Source organism: Hemitrygon akajei, chromosome 4 (genome assembly GCF_048418815.1).
Source record: "Hemitrygon akajei chromosome 4, sHemAka1.3, whole genome shotgun sequence".
In the NCBI taxonomy this organism is placed as follows: domain Eukaryota; kingdom Metazoa; phylum Chordata; class Chondrichthyes; order Myliobatiformes; family Dasyatidae; genus Hemitrygon; species Hemitrygon akajei.
In genome coordinates, this window is record NC_133127.1 from 89,416,078 (window position 1) to 89,439,694 (window position 23,617).

At 39.2% G+C, this 23,617-nt stretch overlaps 1 protein-coding gene across 1 annotated transcript in view; it reads left to right on the forward strand.

The window, feature by feature from the left end:
• The window catches only part of pdgfc (platelet derived growth factor c), a 267,864-nt gene extending 244,514 nt beyond the window's left edge, over positions 1 to 23,350 (forward strand). Inside the window, exons 4-6 of the mRNA XM_073043028.1 lie at positions 41 to 242; positions 19,760 to 19,974; positions 21,652 to 23,350. Of these exons, the coding sequence (XP_072899129.1) occupies positions 41 to 242; positions 19,760 to 19,974; positions 21,652 to 21,768 (534 nt within the window). The 3' untranslated portion in view covers positions 21,769 to 23,350. The remainder of the gene's footprint in view (positions 1 to 40; positions 243 to 19,759; positions 19,975 to 21,651) is intronic.
• The last annotated feature ends 267 nt before the right edge of the window (positions 23,351 to 23,617 follow it).

The following is a 23,617-nucleotide window of genomic DNA, read 5'->3' on the forward strand; positions in this document are numbered from 1 at the left end:
TTTTCACTTCTAATCTTCATATTCTATTTGCTTTTAATAGCAGACCCACTTTGGAAATCCAACAATAGCACCACCGTCACTATCGTTGGATAACTTAAATGAGGCTGTCTCAGGCTTTGATACAGTTGAAGAGCTGATCAAGTACCTGGAACCAGAGCGATGGCAACTTGACTTGGAAGACTTATACAAACCGACCTGGCAGATGCTCGGAAAGGCTTTTGTGCATGGTAGAAAATCCAGAGGCATGTATTCTGTTTCGTTTTACTTTGCCATCCAATAACATTTATATCTGTATGCCAACACTTTGCTGAGCCAAGAACTGTTTCAGAAGAATGAATTTATGGTTTTGTTATCCTTCTAAAGTTCATGAGTTCCTTAAATCAGTTTGGTGACTCTATAATTCTGTGTATACAACTAAATCGCAATAAGATTTCTAATATATTATGTAATGATTTATTCTGCCTGTAGCTTCCAGCAAAATAGATTTGATTAGTTGCTAAATGTGACCAATGACGACAAGTAATTCCGACTGGAGCTTGCATTTGTACATCAAATGTGAGCTGCATAAACAATGGATAAAAAGACATTCATCACAAGTACTTAAATAATTACATTTCTGGGAAGTGTTTCTATTGAATTCCTGTTACAAATTTGATCCAAATAGTGATGCCAATGTTTCAGGTGATTAGCAAAACCCATTGCAGAGTAAAACAGTATAGTCTTCAGTTAAAATTATTTCTCAATGAAATTTGGAATATGTAGTAAAGTTTATAGCAAGGAAATAGTCCATTTGCCTTTCATGCCAGGCAAACAAAAATGATACACAAGGAAATAGGTAAGAATTGAGTACTGTATTTGCAATAAAAGTCTCAAAGTCCTTCTTATAAATGTCCATGTTCCTTTGGATAGCACAGCACATTGGTGATATTACCCCACTGGTAATCCCTTAGACAAGAATAATAATCAAAATAAAACGTTGCAATTTCTATACTGCCGCATTAAACTCGGCTCAAGAAAATTGGAAATAAAAAGGCTGCAGAAAAATGGCCACAAAGGAGTTGGACTGTCTCAGTAACTCAGTTGTTTCACTAATAGCCTTCAAGTCAGGAAATTATATAATCACCCAATTAAGGCCTAAATACAATCAATAAAAACAGTTAGCTTATTTACATTGCACTTGGGATGATGTTACAACATGGAAAAGCTGATAAAATTTCCGCTAGGGCCCGGTACATCACAGGACTCGTGTGTATTCATTAACAAAGTTCCAAGCAGATTTTCAGCTTTCCAGCTGCTAAAGGGAACAGACTGGCATCAATGGGCTGAAAATGAAGAATTTTTCAACTAGTTTGGCCATATATCAGACTGAGATAAAATCACTTGATAGTATAGTATGAAATGAGATTAGATTCAACTTTATAATGTGCATAAATTTAGTTTAAGGTTGCATTTTTCAACTTTTTTATGGTGCTGTTCCTTGCTCCTTGCACAATTCAGAGCAACACACACAAAATGCTGGCAGAACTCAGCAGATCAGGCAACACCTATGGAAATGAATAAACAGTCAATGGTTTGGGCCAAGACCCTTCATCAGAACTGGAAAGGAAGGGGGTAGATTCTGGAATAAGAAGTTAGGGGAGGGGGAAGGAGACCAAGCTAGAAGATGATAGGTGAAGCCAGGTTGGTGGGGAAGGGGGGTACAAAGTAAGAAACTGGGAAGTGGTAAGTGGAGAAGGTAAAGGGCTGGAGTAGGAGGAATATGATATGTTGGTAAGACATAAGGAAATCACAGTTTCATGAAAGCTAAAGGAGGAGAAATTACAATTGGATATGGTATTGTTTGAGCATTCTCTGTTGGTGTTATAGTGTATACAAACATCAGTTTGTTTATATAATCTCAAATATTCATAATGTTCCACTATATTTACCTCTGTTTAGTCAACTTGGTCTGTATCTTCAAAGTGGAGTATAATATGTAAAGACTGATACATTGCATGTTTAGAATGAATTTCAGTCATGAGATATCTGCTGCTACATATTTTCAGCTTTCACTTCAATAGTCCCTTAATAATTTACTACGTAATTAGGGATTCTTGTTCCACAAAATCATTCAGTACTGATAACTGTAACATGTAAATAGAAAAACTGAACTGTACTTTGGGTTGGATTTTGATACCTCCTGTCTAGTGGAAACTATGGTGGTGTTTCAGAAATGTTAGGTAATGAATTAGTGCTTTCTGGCTATCAAAAGTAGCATCTGGGCCTGACAGGTAATCAGGAACACCACCAGATTAAGGAATTATATTAACATTTTTGGTGCTATGATGCAACACTGAATGGAGTGCATGTTAAATAACTTGTACAGTTGTGCAAATTGCCCAGTTGAACCAGCAGTCCAGCTAGAAAAGTTACTACAGGTAAATCTATGTTTAACTTTCTGGGTGGATAAGAGCTGGAACAACACTCTCCCCTGCTCAAAGGCATGATATGTGGACTCTTTTTTGTTGACGATCAGAGGTAGCAGGCTGTTCCCAGATATACTTCATTTCAGTATTATTGAGCAATTGTCAGAAAGGTCATTGATAGTTAACATCAGTCAAATAAAGCGTTGATGGTGTGCTTTAATGAAAATAGCCCTACATTTTCAAAATAGAGTTTGTGTTTTCTATCATGCTTAGTAAAATGATTTAGAATTTTTATTTCATAGAGCAGCATTTCTATGTTCTGTGTGTAGTGACTGAATGTAGTCACTGGAGAGACACTGAGGTTGGTCAATATTAGAAGTCTTTATTCAGCAAAGCAAGCAGGCATCTTCTTGGAAGTAGAGGCCTGTCTGACAATATTATATGAGATTTTATATGCTAAAGATTAAACGTAACAGCAGGAAAATTCTATAGTTACAATGTATCTACAGTGCTTCCTTTGAATTACATATAATTTTCAAACACCTAGATCTTCACATCCACACTCCAGCCACCCAAAATGAAGGTTAATCCCACTGGCTCTGGGCTGCATTCATGCATATGCAGACACCTGAGGTCAAATGGGGTGTTTATTTGTTTACAATCAATGCCAGTCTGCGGCTCTGAGAATGCACCATTGTTCTAGGTGCATTTTAAACTCATTCTACAATCCACGTTCAGGTCTGAAGATTAGTTGCTGTTTGCTGTATGCCATAACTCCAAAATATGCCCTAACACGATTGCAATGGAACTTTGTATCCTGCTGTTCCAAGTTTTTATTCCAATTCTTTTCCAGGATGTGACTTTCACTGCTGTTTGCCCTGTGATTGCTGCAGATAATGAACGTGCATCTCCAAATATTAAAACTTAAAGATGAGATTTCATTTTTTAAAAATGATTGAATGAAGTGCAGTGGAGCAAGGCAAAAATGTGCACTCATAATCCCAAAGGATCGAAGTCTAAAGAATGGCATCACACACAAGGCTCAGCAAGGTACTTAATGAAAACGGTATTAATAGTTGACTTGATAATTCAGAGGACAGACAGGTATCCCTGCAGTTATTGAAATGAGTCTCACATGGGAGAAAGGACACAGTTTTTCATACTGGAATCAAATTTAAATGATTGAGATTCTGCAATTGAAGTGTTTCAGAAGCCAGAGCAAATATTGAAGATCAGAGGCTCAATCTCTGTTTTATTCCTGATTCTTTTTTGCTAGTCCATATGGAAGCAAGAAGATAAGGCATGTTAGCTTGTGATCACAGAGTAAGGCTGATGGGAAGATTTCAGATTCCTGCAATATTGGCTTATCTCTCTTGGCCTTGGGTAAAGGTATAATATTTCTGATTTCCAATCATCCTCGAGCACTTTGCCCATGCCAGCAAAGGGAGTAATCATCTTTATAGTGATTCCTATGGGACCATGAAGAATCCAGTGGAGAGATTCTCATATCTGGAGAAGTTGGATATCTTGTCCACATAGTATCCTCCACAGCCTTGCCATCAGATTCACTTTTCACCTGGAGTCCTCCAAATGGAGAAGATTAAGATGGAAGAGGATGGGAACGATGAGGCAAATGAGCCAGAACAAAAAGCAGAGGTAATGGGAATCAGCAGATGGCTTGAAGGGTTACCCTTTTTGCACTTGTTGTCAGGGAAAAATTAAATACCTGGGAGATTTTTTCGGAATCTACTCCATGGGGTCTATGCCCCAGCCTACCATCACTCAGTTTTGGTTTTGGTATTAATTTTCCAGTATCCTAAGCACATGGTTATTGTACAACTCATACAGTATAGTACAATCTCAACAGGTTATTTCCAAAAGCCATAAACATTGACCACAGTCAAAACTTCAACAAAGTTGACTTAGGACAGGCAAGCATCTTTCTCCTAGAGACTGGTGTATACATAGCTACAACAAGATTATGTGAAGGAACCCCTCTTCATGTTGAAAACTGGTCTCTATGTTAGTTAGCCACTTATTCCTGATGTTCTGAGTTAGTGTGACCTTCATCAGAAGCAAACATGCTCGTAAGGAACTTTACACAACCAGATGAATGATTCAATTCGAGCAAGTATTTTAATGAGAGAGATTTACGGGAAGGTGCTCTGATTTCTTTCCAACCTGATAGTGGACTTCTGATTAAGGTTATTACTGTCAAAACAAAAATATCTTTAGGTCTATGACTCGCTCATAGCTCAATCACAACTGAAATGTCGGGAAGTTTATGGTCATGCACTTGGTAGAAGAAATAAAAGGGTAGACTATTTTCTAAATGGAGAGAGAATTCAAAATTCTGAGGCACAAAGGGACTTGGGAGTCTTTGTGTATGACTCCCTAATGGTCATACACATTAGGGAGTGAGGAAGGCAAATGTGATGTTAGCATTCATTTCAAAAAGACTAGAATATAAAAGCAAGGATGTAATGTTGAGGCTTTATAAAGCACTTGGAGTCTTGAGAGCAGTTTTGGGCCCCTTATCTTAAAAAGGATGTGCTGAAGGTGGAGAGGGCTCAAAGGAGGTTCACCAAAATGATTCCAGGATTGAATGGCTTTTCATATGAAGAGCGTTAGATGGCTCTGGGCCTGTATTCACTAGAGTTCTGAAGACAAGGGGTGACCTAATTGAAATCTATCAAATAGTGAAAGGCCTTGATAGAGTGGAAGTGGAGAGGATGTTTCCTATGGTGGGAGAGTCTAGGATCAGAGGACACAACCTCAAAATAAAGGGGCGTCCTTTTAGAACAGAAATGAGGAGGAATTTTTTTAGCCAGAGAGTAGTGAATCTGTGGAATTTATTGCCACAGGTGGCTGTGGAGGACTAGTCTTAACGAATATTTAAGGCAGAAATTGATAGATTCTTGATTGGTTAGAGCATGAAGGGATAAGGGGAGAAGGCAAGAGACTGGGGCTGAGAGGGAAAATAGATCAGCATTGACTCAATGGGCCAAATGGCTTAATTTGCTCCTATATCTTAAAGTCTTATGCTGTTGTAGTTGCTATGCTGTACTGACAATTGTTAGTCTGATTTTAGAGATGCAGCATCTGGCAAAACAGTGCATTAGAGAATGCCTACAGGTTGTAACCTTCATAAATGCAAAGAACAGCAAGAATGAAAACAACAGCACTATGCACAGTCTCTGCCATCAAGGGCAGGGCAGGGTATCAAGCTTAACACTGTAACTTCACATGAAAATGTTGAAGATAAAACAGCAGGAAAGGTCTTGAAACTTTGCAAACTGCAGTTGCAAGTTTATTCTACATGGATAGAAAAGGTAAATGGGACTAGTTTATTCGGGCACTTTGTTCAGTATGGTCTGAAAGGCCTGTTTCAATAATAACCATAATTAAAAAATTAACCTTTAATGGTAAGAAAATTTGCCATATGGGTGTTCAGCACAACTTGCAAAACAATTCATCTTTGCAGAACTGACCAACACATCTTCTTCACTAGTACTCTGTTCCATTACGTATTACATCTACCAATAGTAAAGACACAAAGCTGATGACCAATTTCCTAGGGTGGCTGGCTGTGAAATTTTTATGAGGAATAAGTGGTGGGAGGAGGAAAATGATATCCAAGGAAGGGATTGCATAAGAAATAGAGGCCAGAGTAGGCCATCTGCCCATTCAAGCCTGCTCCGCCATTCAGTTATCTGGCCGTGGACACATCGCTATGCAAAAATCTAGCTTATTGTGTCTTAAGTATATTTAATAAAGTAGGCCCGACTGCTTCCCAGGGCAGAGTGTTCCCCAGGTTTACCACTCTCTGGTAAAAGCAGCTTCTCTCAATCTCCATGCTAAATGTATTTAGCCCCTGAATCCTGAGGCTGAAGCTCTGGATTGCTAGTGCATCTCTCAGGGATTGGGTAGACAAAGCTTACCAACCTACACTGATATGGCAGTAGGCTGCACTCTGATGGACAACCATTGGTTGCTCGTGCTTTGCTGAAGAACGGTAATGCAAAAATCCATTTGTGTCTGCTCCTGGGTGAACGTTGACATGGCACTGAATGGAGTTGCCTAACCCTCCATTAAAGCATGAGAACTTTGGACGTTTTTCACCTCTGTCTTAATGGAAGGAGAGGTCTATTCCATTGACATTATAGAGAGGCTGAAACACCTTCAAGTATGTAATCAATCATATACAAACTTGAGAACTAAGATCAGAAGCATTTAATAGGGAAAAAGATAATGGAGGATCCTCAGATTTGAACAATTTATGAGCATGTTTATACATGTAATGCATACACACATACTCCATCCTACTTTTCCGGTCCTTGGTCCTAGCTCACAGGTATTGGGGAGAAGAGAATTATGAAAGGGATGGATTTCATAGAGAAGACCTTTCACTTGGTTTCTATATAAAAGAGGAAGCTTTCAGTGGTACATGTTATTTGAGAGCATGCCAGTGTGTTATACATTTTTCTGCCTAAAAATTCGTCACAGTCAGTTGCAATGAATTCATCATAAAGTATCAGCAATGCATTCTATTCTGCTTCCAAAATTCAGTTCCACTGAGATCAGTTGAACATGATGCCTACTTTATACAGTAGTGTGTTTAGTGAAGGTCCTTAAGGTTGTTACAGCCGGAGGGTGGTAATGGCAACAAGCAATTAAACCTATTAAACGCTCCCAATGGTGTGCACCTCAAATAGCCTCTAACAAGCAAGCCCAGCTCCTGGCCTTCACGTGTGGCTTAGCTACTAAGCCCAGTGGAACTGTGTCTACTGACAGGAGAAGGAGCAAAGGCGGGTTACTGGTGCCTTAAACCAGTCGCTTCAGGCAGATGGGGATCATCAGCCGTGGTTGGCAGCTCATCGAGAGGAAGGAAATCTCTGATCTCAAACCTCTGCTGCCTTGTGGCAATACCCAGTCATGGGGAAGGCTTCGGGAGTAAACCCCAAGGGAAATATCCAGAACAGGAGTCCCTAAGGCAGTGCTATGTCATGTTTAACACTGACTGGCAACCCCTGTGATGCTGTTGGTATCAAACTGTATCAGTCTCTGCCATTCCTTACAGTTCATCAGATGCGTGGAGATGGGAGCCTGCTACATGGGCCACAGATTGCTCTCCATTTCGTACTGCCCAGGCTTAACATAGAAACGTAGAAAACATACAGCACAATACAGGCCCTTTGGCCCACAAAGCTGTGCCGAACACGTCCCTACCTTGCATATCTAGACAGCTCGGATGCAACGAAAATCCATGGTTGACCCAGACCGATGGAAGTCTCATTCAGTGAAGTTCCAGACAAACACTTTTCAATCACTTTAATCACATGTCCAGTATATATGAATATTTACACCAGAATCTACCGTTGTTCACATCCAATATTTCTGAACCATTTTTATTAGTGGTATTATGCTTTCTGCCCCTTTGAGATATTCTCTTCATTTCACTTATTCTTAATCCATGTTGCCACATTCATAATAAGGCACCCACCACCCCAAGGCTTTAATATCTCATCCAAAAGGCAGTGGCCAGAAAAATGTGAAAATTTAGCTGATTATCTGTAGATTTTATTTATTAATTGATTTATAGAGTACTTGCTTGTCTATAACATTATTTAACGCTTGCAAGGTAGTTTGTGATTTGTTAAAGGCACAAGGGGACTTTGCATTGATTTCTAATTGTGTCCAGACTTTCGTTCTTCAAAAGGCATTCCCTTGAAATGTAGCACATGAGGAGGAAAAAAACACAAAGGGTTGGCTTAGCACTTAAGCTGCAAGAGGAGGACATGAAGAAAGACTATCACATATGGACAGATAGGATAGGAGTAAGGTCTTCCAGGAGAAGTTCTGCTACATCTACTTTTGTGGAGAGAATGCCTGAAGTCCTTGTCACGAAATATGCCAGGTCCACCACAATGACCTCAGTGATATGGGAAGCTCACTTTGAGAGTGAGTGTAAAAGTAATAGTTGCCAATAACTGTTCGCTCCTAGGTTGAAGTTAGAGTTAGTTTCATTATATCCCAGCTCCCTCCAGGATACCCCCCATTCCAAGTGAGGCAAAAGGATCCCTTTTTCCCTTTCAAGAAGCAGCATATGGAGTGAATTGGTTGCTTTGGCAGTGTACCAAGCTTCTTATTGATGAAAGGTGTTTGTTGATTGCACATTGCTTGAGAGTACTTCTTGTTTGCCACCAAAAGCTAATCCTCTTTTTTAATATTTAGCTGAGATATGATCATACTTGGTATACCCATTTGGTCGATGCATGACACTTGGGCAGGAACCATGGTGTGTCATCGAAACGGGAAACCCAGCCTTCTCTTGCAGTTAAGTTAACAATAGCCACTGGGTGAAAGAACCTTCCTCATGAATGCAAATCTCAGGCTCCAGTGTGCAAAACATGCACGTGCAGACATTATTGAAAGCCAAGGTGTTTTCTCGTTCCATTGGACTATTCTGAAGGAGTCCTCTTTCTGCAACTTTCACTGTGGTCTTTTCTACAACGCTCCCAAATCATAGTTCCAAAGTACAGAGGAAAATGTGAAATATTTAATAAAACAATCCACAGTGTGCTGTGAGTTGTTCAAATGAGAAACAATGGAGATATGAAAGTAATGGGAATGCGAATGAGATTGAAGGAGGCCAAGGAAACGCACATAAAGAGAGTTGGAAGGAAATTAGGAATTCAAAGTAAGTTTTGGAGCTTTCGCTGAGATCATGTTGCAGGGTGTGGTTGCCACGTTGAGAGAATCAAGGTGCTGTGGAGGGCATTTGGAGAGGATGCAAGGGATGTAGGTGGTCACCGAGGAATGAGGTTTTAAGGAAGAAAAGCTTAATTGTAAAGAATTTTCAGTGTTTGATTCCCAATAGAGCCCCAAGTAGGGATGAGCCAATTAGGTAATGCAGAAGCACACTATGGGTCATATGTTATGTCCTTTTCCAGCATTTGAATTATGGACCATTGTAAATAACATATGCAAACTGAAAGAATCATGTGATACCACATCACCATTTAGACCAAACGTTACCAGTTTATTCAGCGGACTGTGTATGCCTTAAATGCCTAGAGAATCCTATTGCAATTTACAATCTTTGGCCATTGGTCATGAATGCACCAATGATATGATTATTCTATTTGATCTGTTATGAGTCAATATTTTTTTTACTGAGAGCGTCATTTTAAGCGCCTGCACAAGGCGGGTGGATGACGTCATTATAACAAAATGCGGACAGCTTTCTGGGACATTCAGCAGAGAAGGAACAGCGGACTGCGAGCTGGGTGGAGATAGTTGAAGAATTCGCTACAGCAGCAGACGAGTCTAATCCTTCTCCATGTTCAGAGGATTGTGATAATTAGTGGCACACAGTGGATATTGGATACATGACTGTCACTTTACATGATCTATACTCAGATTTCTGGAGTATTCCTGTGGAGACTACTTTATGTTAACCCATATATGGATTCGGGTGTGTTAGGTGGCGACCACTTGTGTTAAGGAATATTCTGTGACTGTCGCCTTGTAATATCCCTAGGTGGATTTTGGAACACTACTTAACGTCTGGAATCTGCTGTGACTGCTACCTTGTTTTCCCAGCGTGGATCCTCTGGAATTTTCCGTGATCACCACCTTGTGTCATCTTAGTGTGGATTTACTAGTTTCTCTCCCTCACCTGCTTCTGTGGATTTCTGGAATCATCTGGATTGCCATTTCTGGGACTGTGTTTGAGTAAGATTTGAGAAGAACTGTTCCCAACCCTGACACCATTTGTGAGCTACAAAAATGCATTAGCACTGTTAATTTTTGTTTAGAGGAGTCATTTGTTTAATTGTCTGTAATTTTTGGGTAGATACTGAAAATATAGTTGTTTAACATTAAAACTGAGTCTGTGGTTCATTGTTGCTGGCACATAACAGATTGTGTGATGCATCACGAGGTGATAGAACTTTTGGCCTAATTCCTCTAAAATTTAACAATGCAGATCAGCAGGATCAGAAGGGATTGTGAAAATTCCATTTGTTCAGTCATGTGATGTGGATATCACTGATATTCACCAATCAACACTTTATCCTCCATCCTTAATTGCCCCTTCACTGAAGAAGCAACTGCTTTGGTGGGTCTGGAGTCATAAATGGAACGAATATCAAGGCCATTAATGGATACTTGGACACCAAAGGTGGAAGGTGGCAAATGCTGGAGGAACTCAGCAAATCAGGCAACATCTATGGAGGGAAACCAACAGTCAACATTTCGGGCCAAGACCCTTCATCAGTTTGACTGGCCATCTCCCTCCATGGATGCTGCCTGACTTACCAAGTTCCTCCAGTATTTTGTGTGTGTTATTCAATATTAACAGAATATGTAGAATCTTTGTGTCTCAGGGAACAAATAGAACAGTCATTGGTGAAACATGGTGAATGAGGAGCCAAAGATTAGAAAAATTTTGCATTAATATTGTTAAGAGTATTGCTGATTACTGAGAGATTGTGTTGCAGAGTGCAACATTTCAGTAGGTTTGTGCTCTGATTTCAATAAAATATCTCTGGAAGATCAAGGATATATTTAGGTTTCGTCTTGTCTGAAAGCTTCCATCTGGGTCTTCTATGTACCGCATCTCCCCTATGTGTGCTGAATGGTATAAGGGCTTTCACAGTACAATAGTTCAGTGGCGCGAGTCCTTTCACATAGGGCCTACGGATACATCTGACCACTTATCCTGCAGCATGTCTTCACAAAACTTGTGAGGCCTGCTTATTTGTAACTTATTTGTGACATAGGAGGAGTTCAAGTGACATATCAAGTCCAGCTCTGGAATCTCACCTCAGATAGATTGCTTTTAAGTAACATTGCAATGGCTCCTCAACACAGTCTATCCTCGTTGCAATACTTGTCACTGCATGAACCAAAACAGACACTGAATCAATGCTAACATTAAGTGCTTCTCATGGAACAAAACATTTGTGGTGTTATCTGTTTGTCTACTTTAATATTGTCAAATTAGAAGTTTTTTCAGATATTCTTTATGAGGTTAGTTACATGTATGGCTCAGCACTGACATTTTTCCATTGGGATATACTACACAGATCCCACTGCTACTACTTCTTGACTGATAAGTGTGAAAGCGTGCCAGAGGCTGGAATTTTCCTGTCAAACAATCTGAAACTCGACTATTTAAACAATGTTATATCATCCAGATTCATCATTACTTTATCTAACCCAACATTAACTCCTGGCTCAGATCTCAATTGGAACAAATGTGAATGGTACCAGAGGAATACGCAATGTGCTCCTTCAAATTTTTCATTTTCAGAGATAATTAATAGTTATTTTGCAGAAAAGACAGCCACCCAGCAGTATGTTTTAGTTTCCACATAGCTTTCCTGAATTATGACATCATGCATCTGTCATTCAGCTTACCGCAAAATTTGCACAAGCAGCAACCACATACACTAATCATTTACAGCATAGTTTCCCAAACTGAAAACAAATCAGATGTTTTTGTTTCATCTTTTGATTTAATTGTCATGCAATCAAATGTTCACAAGTTTGTTGTACCCATGTCTAGACATGCTCCTGAAGAATATCCACTTTGGTATGATTCCAAGGCTATTCAGTCTTCGTGGAACTGCATCTAAACACGTGGCTCTCTACTGCTCTGTTTCATTTAGAGAATACAATTTTAAAGCAGCACTGCTGATCAAGACAGCTGTGACCAGTAAAAACAGCAGCTGATTCACTAATTCCAGGAACCATTATTCTTTCATCTCAAGCACTGGTCTGAATTCCACACTTTGCAAAGCCCTGCTGGGAGAAGCATGTGATCTACTTGAGCTGGTTGGAACGGACCTATTCCCTGAATGTCCCTGGAAAACAGGAAAGATTTTGCCCCTGAAAAATGTCCTAATAACACAGTGTTGTCAGTCACAGGCCATGAGATATTACTGAGGTTCAGTACCCATTGAAGATTTTATTGTATGCATATTTAATAGCAAAATAAATTAAAATGTACTTACACTGTTAGGGTTCCTTATGTTTCATATGATTGTGACAACAAATAAATATTTATTGTGAACTTTGGAATGTAGAACAGAGGTTAATTGGTAGTTCTGATTAATAAAGACAGCAAGATATCAGAATTTTTTTTACTATGTCGATAAGTTAACAAAATCAAGAGATTCTGGGATTATGTGGAATTAAGTGTATGTTTTTTTTAAAGATCACAATTTTATCATTGTATTGTAATTCCATTACTTGGGTGAACTGTGATTTTATGTGTTTTCCAATTGTTTATGTGTTGACTCATGGGTTAAAACTCCTACTGTCTTTGATTCTCTGCCATTGCCACATCTTCTTTGATCCAAGGAAAACTTGTAAAGTTTATTTTTCTTATTGCTAATTTAATTTTCAGAATGTCAACCACAAAGCTGCTGGGAAGTGGTTTTGAATGCAGTCCAAGTCAGGCTCTTGTTTCACCAAGGCTTCTTTCATGTCATTGATTAGCATTTAATTGGTGGTTCTCCTGCAATGCTCTGCCTGCAAAGAGAGGCTCATTAACTCTTTTCCTATGCTCCCCCATCAACAAAGTTTCTCTCCATCAGAGATAATAGAATAAACTCATTAGAAGATCATGACCAGATCCACCACAAGTGAATAGCTCTAAATGATGACTAGTCACAGTCTCCATTCCTTTAAAACCTTAGAATGTGCTTCTGGATCCTGATGTACATTGCTGGTGGCAGTTCACTGGAATTCTGGTGAATATTCCCAATGCAAGCATGGAAAGTACTAAACAGAAGATCCATCTGGAACTCAGAAATCAAGTTGCCAATGACCTCTCTCAAATCAATAAATCAGTTGAAAATTAATATCCCTTCCTTTACATTTCAGATTTACAGACCTCACAGGTGTTCTCAAAGTGCTTTCCTGATTATTGCTGACAATCTCAGAGGTCAATCACACAAAAAAATCAACAATGTTCTTGTTAAATTTTAAAGCTGCCAAACTGATGGGCCTGCAGATACGCTTTGTTTTGTGTCCTTTTGGTGGAGTTGCAAGGAGAGTGCAGTAAGCATAGGGGCAAGCAATAAACTATGATGGATTTCTGTGCAACACATGCATTTAGAAAAGAAACCCTTTAAAACCAGCAACCAGGGGTGAAAAGGTCAAACTAACATTCATGTTCTGATTGAGGAGAGGATTGGAAGCTGGAATGTTTCTATGCATTCAGGAGAAGAAATTACATCAAAACCTTTGACCTTTTCTTGAATTAGAATCAGATTTAATATCACTAGCATATGTATGAAATTTGTTGACTTTGTGGCAGCAATACAATGCAATACATAATGATAGAGAAAAAACTGAATTAAATTATATATTTTAAATAGTTATATATATATATAAATAAGTAGTGCAAAAAATATAAATTAAGAAGTAACGATGTCATGTTCATGGGTTCAGTGTTCATTCAGAAATCAGATGGCAGAGGAAAAGAAGCAGTTTCAGAATCTTTGAGTGTGTTACCTCCTTTCTGATGGTAACCATGAGATGAGAGCACGTCCTGGGAGATGGAGGTCCTTAATGACAGATGCCACCTTTTTGAGGCATCAATCCTTGAAGATGTCCTGGATACTATGGAGGCTAGTGCCCAAGATGGAGCCGTCTAAGTTTACAACTCTCTGCAGCTTATTTCGATCCTGTGTAGTAGCAAACCACTCCACCCCCCCCCCCCCCGCCCCATACCAGACAGTGATGCAGCCAGTTAGAATGCTCACCATGGTACAACTGTAGAAAGTTGAGTGGTGACATGGAGATATATCAAATCTTCTCAAACTCCCAATGAAATATAGCAGCTACCTTGCCTTCTTTGTAGCTGCATCAATATGTTGACCATCTACAATCAACGCCTTGATATTCCGATATAAGATCATTGACCCTATAGTGTTAGTTTTGCTGTTTCGTCATGAAATCTATCTGAACTGCAGAGTATTTTGCTGCATTTACTACGTCACTGCATGTCTCATTATACAACTTTGAAATGTACAGTACTTGCCTGATGGGCAGGGATCACACCAAGCCATGGAGTTTACAGGAAAGGACAGAGAGGAAGGGACAACCTCCCTCAAGAATGAGATGTAAACAGGTAGTTGAATGTTTTATTGCCCAGTGGTCCAGTTGCCTAATGCTTTTACACTATTATGCAATTAAAATTAATTGTTTTTAAAGTGAAAGGCAATAATCAAGATCAAAGATCAAAGTACATTTATTATCAAAGCATATACACCTTGAGATCCGTTTGCTTACAGGCAGCCATAATCACCCTTTGTGGGTTGTTTCTCACCCTTTGGAAATGAAACCAGACACTGAGGGAATATGAGTCACCCTTGTGACCCCCCCCCCCCCCATGTGAATTTCTCTGCACATAGATGGCATCATCCCCAATGCGTCGCTTCGTTGGGAAAATTGTAAGAGAGCTTGGGCTAGTCTTCCATTTGGGCGACCATTCAGGATAATTTGGTCCCGCGCAATTACTTGAGTTCCAAGGTAGATGATGTGATCAATGCAGGAACTCAGACTCTACCACTAGGAGGAGGGGTGCCGAAAGAGGTGTGGAGCTTATGAAGTGGTACCTCCACCTGCTACTTTCTACCATGGAGGAGTTCCTGCTGCTTTCTACCATGGAGGAGTTCCTGCTGCTGTCTACCATGGTGGAGTTCCTGCTGCTTTCTACCATGGAGGAGTTCCTGCTGCTTTCTATCATGGAGGAGTTCCTGCTGCTTTCTACCATGGAGGAGTTCCTGCTGCTTTCTACCATGGAGGAGTTCCTGCTGCTTTCTACCATGGAGGAGTTCCTGCTGCTTTCTACCATGGAGGAGTTCCTGCTGCTTTCTACCATGGAGGAGTTCCTGCTGCTTTCTACCATGGAGGAGTTCCTGCTACTTTCTACCATGGAGGAGTTCCTGCTGCTTTCTACCATGGAGGAATTCCTGCTACTTTCTACCATGGAGGAGTTCCTGCTGCTTTCTACCATGGAGGAGTTCCTGCTGCTGTCTACCATGGAGGAGTTCCTGCTGCTTTCTACCATGGTGGAGTTCCTGCTGCTTTCTATCATGGAGGAGTTCCTGCTGCTTTCTACCATGGAGGAGTTCCTGCTGCTTTCTACCATGGAGGAGTTCCTGCTGCTTTCTACCATGGAGGAATTCCTGCTGCTTTCTATCATGGAGGAGTTCCTGCTGCTTTCTATCATGGAGGAGTTCCTGCTGCTTTCTTGAATAGATTTAGGATTGCGATGAAGAGAAACTGCTTTTTCCAGGGAGAGTGAATCTGTGGAACTGTCTGCCAGGGAAACAGTAGAGGTAAATTCATTCAGAATATTTAAGAAACAGTTGGATAGGTTTTTGCATAGTAGTGAGATTAAGGGTTACAGGAGAAAGGCAGGTAGGCAGAACTGAGTCCACAGCTGGATCAGCCATGATCTTATTGAATGATGAAGCAAGCTCGACGGGCCAGATGGTCAACTCCTGCTCCTATTTCTTATTCTCACATCTAAACAGATTTTCTGCTGACTTTGGGAGATTTAATGAGGCAACTTTACAGGATGCTTAATATATTCTAAATGCCATACAGTACAATGTGCTTACCTGCTGAAATATTCAGTCCATGGGTAACACTACTGGCAGTACTCTAAGACCAGATGTGTCTCTATGGCCATGCATGGCATTCAGTGGTATGACCAGTGTATGGCAAAGACATGCCCAACTGCAAAGAAACGACCACCAAAAATTCCTACATGGACCTCTTTGATAAATAATATAGTCACAGACTCCTGTTTCCAAAAGGGGTAATGAAATGCCACAGGAAGCTATTTGATCACACTCTTGCATGGACTGCGCTCTCTGAATATCATGGTCACTTTGACAATTACCAGAGGGTCGTTTTAAGCAGCTGTAGCAAACCTCTGTCGTTCTCCACAAATTCCTGCTAATCGTTGCATCGGAGAGGTTACTCTTTGCTTCCTTTCTACCTGACCAAACTATTAATATGTTACTGTAATCCAAAACTTTCTTCCTCAGTTAATCACACAACCAATTTTGCCTCACCTGCAAACTTCAATATTATGGACCATACATCCAAAAATCTAAATCCTTAATGTATTTTACAAGAGGAGCAATACCTCATTTCTCCAACCTGATGGAATGAACACTGTATTCTCCAACTTCCGGTAACTTGCTCCCCACACTCTTCTCCTCACCTGCCTATCACATCTCCCTGGTGCCCCTCCTCCTTCCTTCTCTCCCATGATCCTCTTCTGCAATCAGATTCCCTCTATAGCCCTTTGCTTTCTCCATTTATCACCTCCCAGCTTCTTATTTCATTCCCGTTCCCCCACCCACCAGGCTTCACCAATCACCTTCTGGTTTGTCCTCCTCCCCGCCCCCCACCTTCTCATTCTGGCTTCTTCCCCCTTTCCTTTCCAGTATTGCTGAAGGACCTTGAGTTGAAACATCAACTGTTTATTTCCTTGGATGTTACCTGACCTGCTGCGAGCTGCCAGAATTTTGTGCGTGTTGCTTTGGATTTTACAAGAAGCAAGGGACAGAGTACTGTATCCCTTAGAGCCCCAATGGTAACAACCTTTTCGTCGTAAAGACACCCATCAATCATGATCTCATGCTTCTTATCATTGCTCAATTTTACATCCAATTTACCACTGCCTTTGGGATTCTATGAGATTTTACTTCTTTGGCAAGCATTCCTTAATTTGCTAAAACTTAACAAAATTCACATAGACCACATCAACTGCACTGACCTCATTAACACTTTGTGTTATTTCCAGTGCATCATGTGATGCTAAAGCTCTAGCAAGGTTTTTGACATTTTAGTGATCTAATTTTAATTACTCCATTTATTTATAACAGGCTTTCCACTGAATTGTATTGACGGTGATAAGGAAGTTCCTGACACAAATTCTTTAAAGATTTAAATAATGTTTCACTTCTACACACAAAATTGAGATTACAAGGCAATAAATTTCAGAGTTCATTGTAGTATGTTTACCTTGGTCAAAAATTAGTAATCAGGGAACTTTGAAGAGTTATTTGGGAATTAAAATACCTCTACTTACTGATATCATCTGGTAAGAGCCAGGTACAACGAGGAATATGTCTAAGGATATGTGTAATATTTCTAGCCTGACAATGAATATTAAAAACAACTAATGAATTTAGTGGATTGTTTCCCATGTCACTAATGACCTGCAGCCTTTATGAAAAGTGTGCTAATCAGGGTTTAGCAAAATCAAGCATGTTGGAAGTAGGTCTCTATCAGCTTTGCACATTTGGACATTGCAATTTTCCCCCATTCTTCTTTACAAAACGGCTCAGATTGATGGGATCATGAGTGAGCAGCCCCTTTCAAGACAAGCCACAAATTCTCAATTGGATTGGGGTCTGGACTCTGCCTTGGCCACTCCAGGATATTACCTTTTTGCTTTTAAGTCATTCCTGTGCAGCTTGGGGTCATTGTCTTGCTGATAAACAAGTCTTCTCCCAAGCCACAGTTTCCTTGCTAATTGCATCAGGTTTTCCTCCAGGATTTCCCTGTATTTTGCTGCATTTATTTTACACTTCACAAGCCTCCCACAGCATGATGCAACCACCCCCATGCTCTATGGTAGGAATGGTGTGTCTTTGATGATATGCAGTGTTTGATCTGATGGCCAAAAAGCTCGATTTTGGTTTCATCAGACCATAGAACCTTCTTCCAGCTGACCTCAGAGTCTCCCACATACCTTCAGGTAAACTCTAAGATTTTATGTGAGTTTTTTTTTTCTACAGTAGCTTTCTCTTTGCCACTCTCTCATAAAGCTGTGACTGGTGAAGCACTCGGGCAACAGTTGTATGTGCAGTCTCTCCCATCTTAGCCACTGAAGCTTGTAATTCCTCCAGAGTTGTCATAGGTATCTTGGTGGCCTCCTCTCTAGACCGTTTCTTGCATGGTCACTCAGTTTTTGAGGACAGCCTGTACTAGGTAGATTTACAGCTGTGTCATATTCTTTCCATTTCTTGATGATTAACTATTGTTCTCTAAGGGATATTCAGTGACAAGGAAATGTTCTTGTTTCCATCTCCTGACTTGTGCTTTTCAATAACCTTTTCACAGAGTTGCTTGGAATGTTCTTTTGTCTTCACAATGTAGATTTTGCCAGGATACTAACCCACCAGCAGTTGGACCTCCCAGATACAGGTGTATTTTTACTACAGTCAATTGAAACACCTTGACTGCGTACTATTTGACTAATTATGTGACTTCTAAAACCAATTGGCTGCACCAGTGATGATTTGGCGTGCCATATTAAAGGGAGTGAATACTTATTCAATCAATTATTTTGTACTTTATATTTGCAATTAATTTAGATCACTTTGTAGGGATCTGTTTTCACTTTGACACAAAAGAGTCCTTCTGTTGATCAGTGTACAAAAAGAGCCAAATTAAATCCACTGTGAGTCAATGACGTAAAACAATAAAACATGAAATCTTCTAGGGGGCGGGTGAATACTTTTTATAGGCACTGTATCTCTTGACATCTTGGGCCTCAAGCCTGATAAAGTTTCACTCTGTCCATCACAATGTAAATGCAAAAGAAAAAGTTTCTGATTACAAATGCCCACATTTTTTCAGCAGATGGCTCAGTCAAAAGTAGACCTTTTCATAATAAATAAATAAGGAAATGAAATTGGTTTAGATTTCAAATGAGCATATTTAAAAGAAAAGGCTGGTTACTGATGTGTTTTGTAAGTAACTATATAGCTGAGTACACGTAATTATTAATTAGAAATAGCTAAATTTGGTTAATTAAACAGAACATTATTGGAAAATATGGTTCAAAACTTCCTTAGAACAGGAGATTCTACAAACTATTTAGACTTTATTTTAATCCCTTTCTTTTGCATAGAATTTACTGAGCACCCAGATAAAATAATAGCAGCACGTGTGCTCCAGCAAGCTTTCTTTGCATTCAGTCCACATATCCACCTATCCCTTTCTCCTTCATAAACGGGGAACACTAGGTATAATGAGATGAGTAATAACAGAACATATTGTATGTGCTCACCAGACCAGACATAGTCCAGCTGATCTACAGAGCACTTCAAAAGAATTCTGTTTTAATTCAGGTTTCCCATATCTGCTGCATTTAACTTTTATATGGTTTGGGCTGAAGTCTTTCAAGTGAAATATAAAGGAAATGCACCTAGCTGGTACCTGGACATTTCCATGGACAGAACAGCATAATAATCTTAAATATCCCACATGATATTAATAAAAATGTCATTATCTTATGATTGCAGTGGATCTGAACTTGCTCAAAGAAGAGGTGAAGCTCTATAGTTGCACGCCACGTAACACATCAGTGTCTCTGCGAGAGGAACTCAAACGGACCGATGCGATCTACTGGCCTGGCTGTCTACTGGTAAAGCGCTGTGGAGGCAACTGTGCCTGCTGCTCACTTGGTTGCCAAGATTGTCAGTGTATCCCCACCAAAGTCTCTAAAAAATACCATGAGGTATAACTAATTGAATAATTATTTTCAAATAATTGTTTTCAGAGTAATAACATTGCAATAATGCAGTTCAGTAAAGTTATTTTGAACTTTATTCAAAAAATGTTGTAGATGCATAAAACATCTATTGAACTGCCCTTTGGAACAGGCCTTTTGGCCCACAGTGGTACTAGAAAGAAAATTACAAAAACCAATCTCTCCTACCTCCACAATTCCTTCCTTCTTCCTCATATCCATGTGCCTATCTGAACATCTCTTAAGTCTCTAACGTATTTGCCTCTACCACCGTACCAGGTAGCGCATTCCAGGCATCCACCACTCTCTGAGTAAAAAAACTTACCCCTCACATCCCCTTTGAACCTACCCCCTCTCACCTTCAATGTGTGCCCTCTGGTATTAGACATTTCTACCCTGGGAAAAATATATTCCCTGTTTACTCTATCTGTGCCTCTCATAATCTTATAAATCTTATAAACTGCATTTCAGATCCATTCCAGCACATCAACATTGTCCTTTAAAACTCAGCAAGTTTATCATGGTCAGGTCAATTAACTTTGCAGCAGATTCATAAATCGTGTAGAACAAGTAGAATGAAGATTTATTTTCCTGTTTACCTATGCACCTAACATTTTGGTATATTCAAATGTCCCACTGACTTTGTGTCCTAAATATAAGTAAACAATTAAAAGTTACAAAGTGACTTTGTTGCTGGCAAAGTTGCAGCTGAAACAGTTGTCTAGATAGTGCAATACATGCATTGATTGTTATAGGTAGGAATTTAAGACCAAAGGCTTCTTTAATTGTGGATCAAAGGTAGTTGGTTGTAGCAGAGAAGTTGGGGGTGTGCAGGTTGACGATGGAAGTTGCAGTGAGGGTGGTTCACTGTCCAGACATTCAGACGAAAACGACAGAGAGGAGAAATTGGCCATAAGACGATGGGAAGAGATTGGCAAAAGACAAGCAGAAGAGAGGAATGACACATTGCTAAAGGAAAGTAGAAAAGAGTTTACTGAAGTATCCTAGTTCAAGAGCTACTGGGCATTGATTTGTTAGCTTCATGGTATCCCTAGCAAGAAGCTGAAGTTGACAGAAATCAATAAAGTTACAGTACAAATAGCTAGTTTCTAATGAATTGCATTTTTGAACTCCTTGCCTTACTAATTAAAATATAATGGCTGAAGTGACAAGCGTATGACATCCAAATGCAAACATCATCTGTAAAAGCATAGGTGGATCATATGTATTATCTATTTTAACCAATTAAAATCTACTTACTTATGTAGTAAGAACATTGAAAAATATTGCATTTCCATTATACTCGCCACATTGTTATTTCTTATTACTTTCTTTAAATGTTAACAATAGTCTACCAGGTGAAGCAGTTTGGCTGTGCAATGCATTGCAATGCCATACCAGGTTAACTGAGTTTCCAGAAGACTACAAGAGAATGTGGCTAATGTTGTATTGATTCCAAAATCACTTTTACTTGAAAAGACTGCTTTAATGAATAACTTTGTTGGAGCTGAAGACTCCTTAATGAGCAGATGTAGAATCTACGTTTAGATTTCTCTTCTTGTATGCCAGTACTGGAAGATATATCAGATAAAATCTAATAATGAGTGAAGTAAAATCCTTTCATCCTGCACAATGATTTCATTTAATTGCCTACAACTCTTTCAGGTTCTCCAGCTACGATACAGGAGCCCTGGGAAACCACTGCAAAAATCTCTTGCAGACGTGGGACTGGAGCACCATGATGAATGCAGCTGTGTATGCAAAGGAAAAACTGGAGGTTAAATCAGTTTGGTCTTTCAAAGCATTTACCTTACAGAGAATTAAACCTTAGAGCAATGGAGCCCTTTGTGCATATCTTTCGTAGAAATTACAGTCATCTCAGTTTTTGATTTTCCACTTCTTGACTTTTTAATGCATCTTAAAAGATCGGCTCTCTTGTCTACGAATGGAACTGCAAAATATTTATACAGGGGAAGAGTTCAGCAGCCAAATGAAGTTTGAATTGCTGGGCAACAGCAAAGAAAATGGCCCTTGCATTGCTCATCTGGTTCTCTTCCTCTCTTTCATCTTTGAAAGAATAAAAATGTAATTTAGTTCTCTGTTCCAGTTCTGAATCTAGTAAAAGTTCAGAAAATGTTTTTTTCAGGAAAAGCACTTCATCTGGAGTCACTTACTGTTTACATCATTAACTTTGTGAGTTAACAATATTTCTAGCAATGTTGCTGAAAACTTCCAAGGAACTCACTTTGTTTTGTGCCACTTCACCTTCGAGTGACATTATGTTCTACGAGCAATAAACTCTTCTCCGTGCACAGTTTTAAAAAAATATTTGTCCTTTTGTGACTTCAGCTGCAATGCCCCATCACAAGTATCCCAGTGAGGAAAATGTTGGGTAAATGCAGAATTTTAATGAAATCGAGGACCTACTTTGACAGACTTTTACTCTGAGGTCATTGCCTGAAAGTGTGTACATTTTTCAAATCTTCTCATTTAGGCTAATGTGGCTTAAGCTTTTTATATCACATTGAATGTATCTATTTTGTACCAAACCTATTTAAGAATTTAGCTTTTCAGATTTTTCAGAAAGGGAAATGGGTTGATGTGATTAAAAGCACTGCCATATCATTGCACTGCTCGGGTCGGTGCTTTGTATGGAAGCTACTGTTCCAAAGATCGTACTAACTAGAACTTTGTCTCAGTTATTGACTTTATTCATAAAATGGTTGCATCTGTATTTTAGTTCCATCTCATTTTTTTTTGTCTTCATTGCAAAGGCATTAAAATGAGAAATTATATTGACTTACAGTTGATGTGTATTCACTCAGTGTCAACAGTCAATTACTAACCAAGCTGGTAAATAATGATTGTTCAAGCAGAGCAACTGGATTATTAAAATGTTCATACCAAAAAATGACCAGTTCCTTTGAATATTGGAAATAATTTTCAGCTAAAAATCCATGCTCAAAAACTCTGTAGCATTCAATTTCAACACAAAACTGCATCACCTGAATCTGTCACACATTGATATTTATTTAATTTTAAATTAAATGTTTAAAAACTCATGTATATCAGCTAATGTAGCAGAAACTACAACTGTAAAAGTTATGAATATTTCTATATGTTATTCTTGATTCTTGACCACAAAATAATCAATTAACTGCATATTTATTCTGTATATAGTGCTGTAATGACCTTGATATTCATTCGAAACACGAAACCCAATCTCTCATAGGAAAAATGTGTGAAAGAATAATCATGCTTTCTTCAGACAAAGGAAGAGATAGTTATTAGACTTCATTTGGAATATCAAATCCTTGTAAAAATCTATTCAAGGAGTTTTATTAAAATAACTCAAATTCATAAACTTGTTTTGCAGTGTATCTTTAAAATACATACCTAAGAATGTTTGTGGAGCGTTGAACTACAGTTCCTAGATATAAAACACAAACACAAGAAAATCTGCAGATACTGGAAATCCAAGACACCTCTCAAAAAATGCTGGAGGAATTCATCAGTTCAGGCAGCATCTATGGAAAAAAGTAAACAGTCGATGTTTCAGGCTGAGACCCTTCCTTCTGTCCTAGATATAGAAGTTCTGATACCAAAATCAGTCCAAAGGTTCAAAAATCTT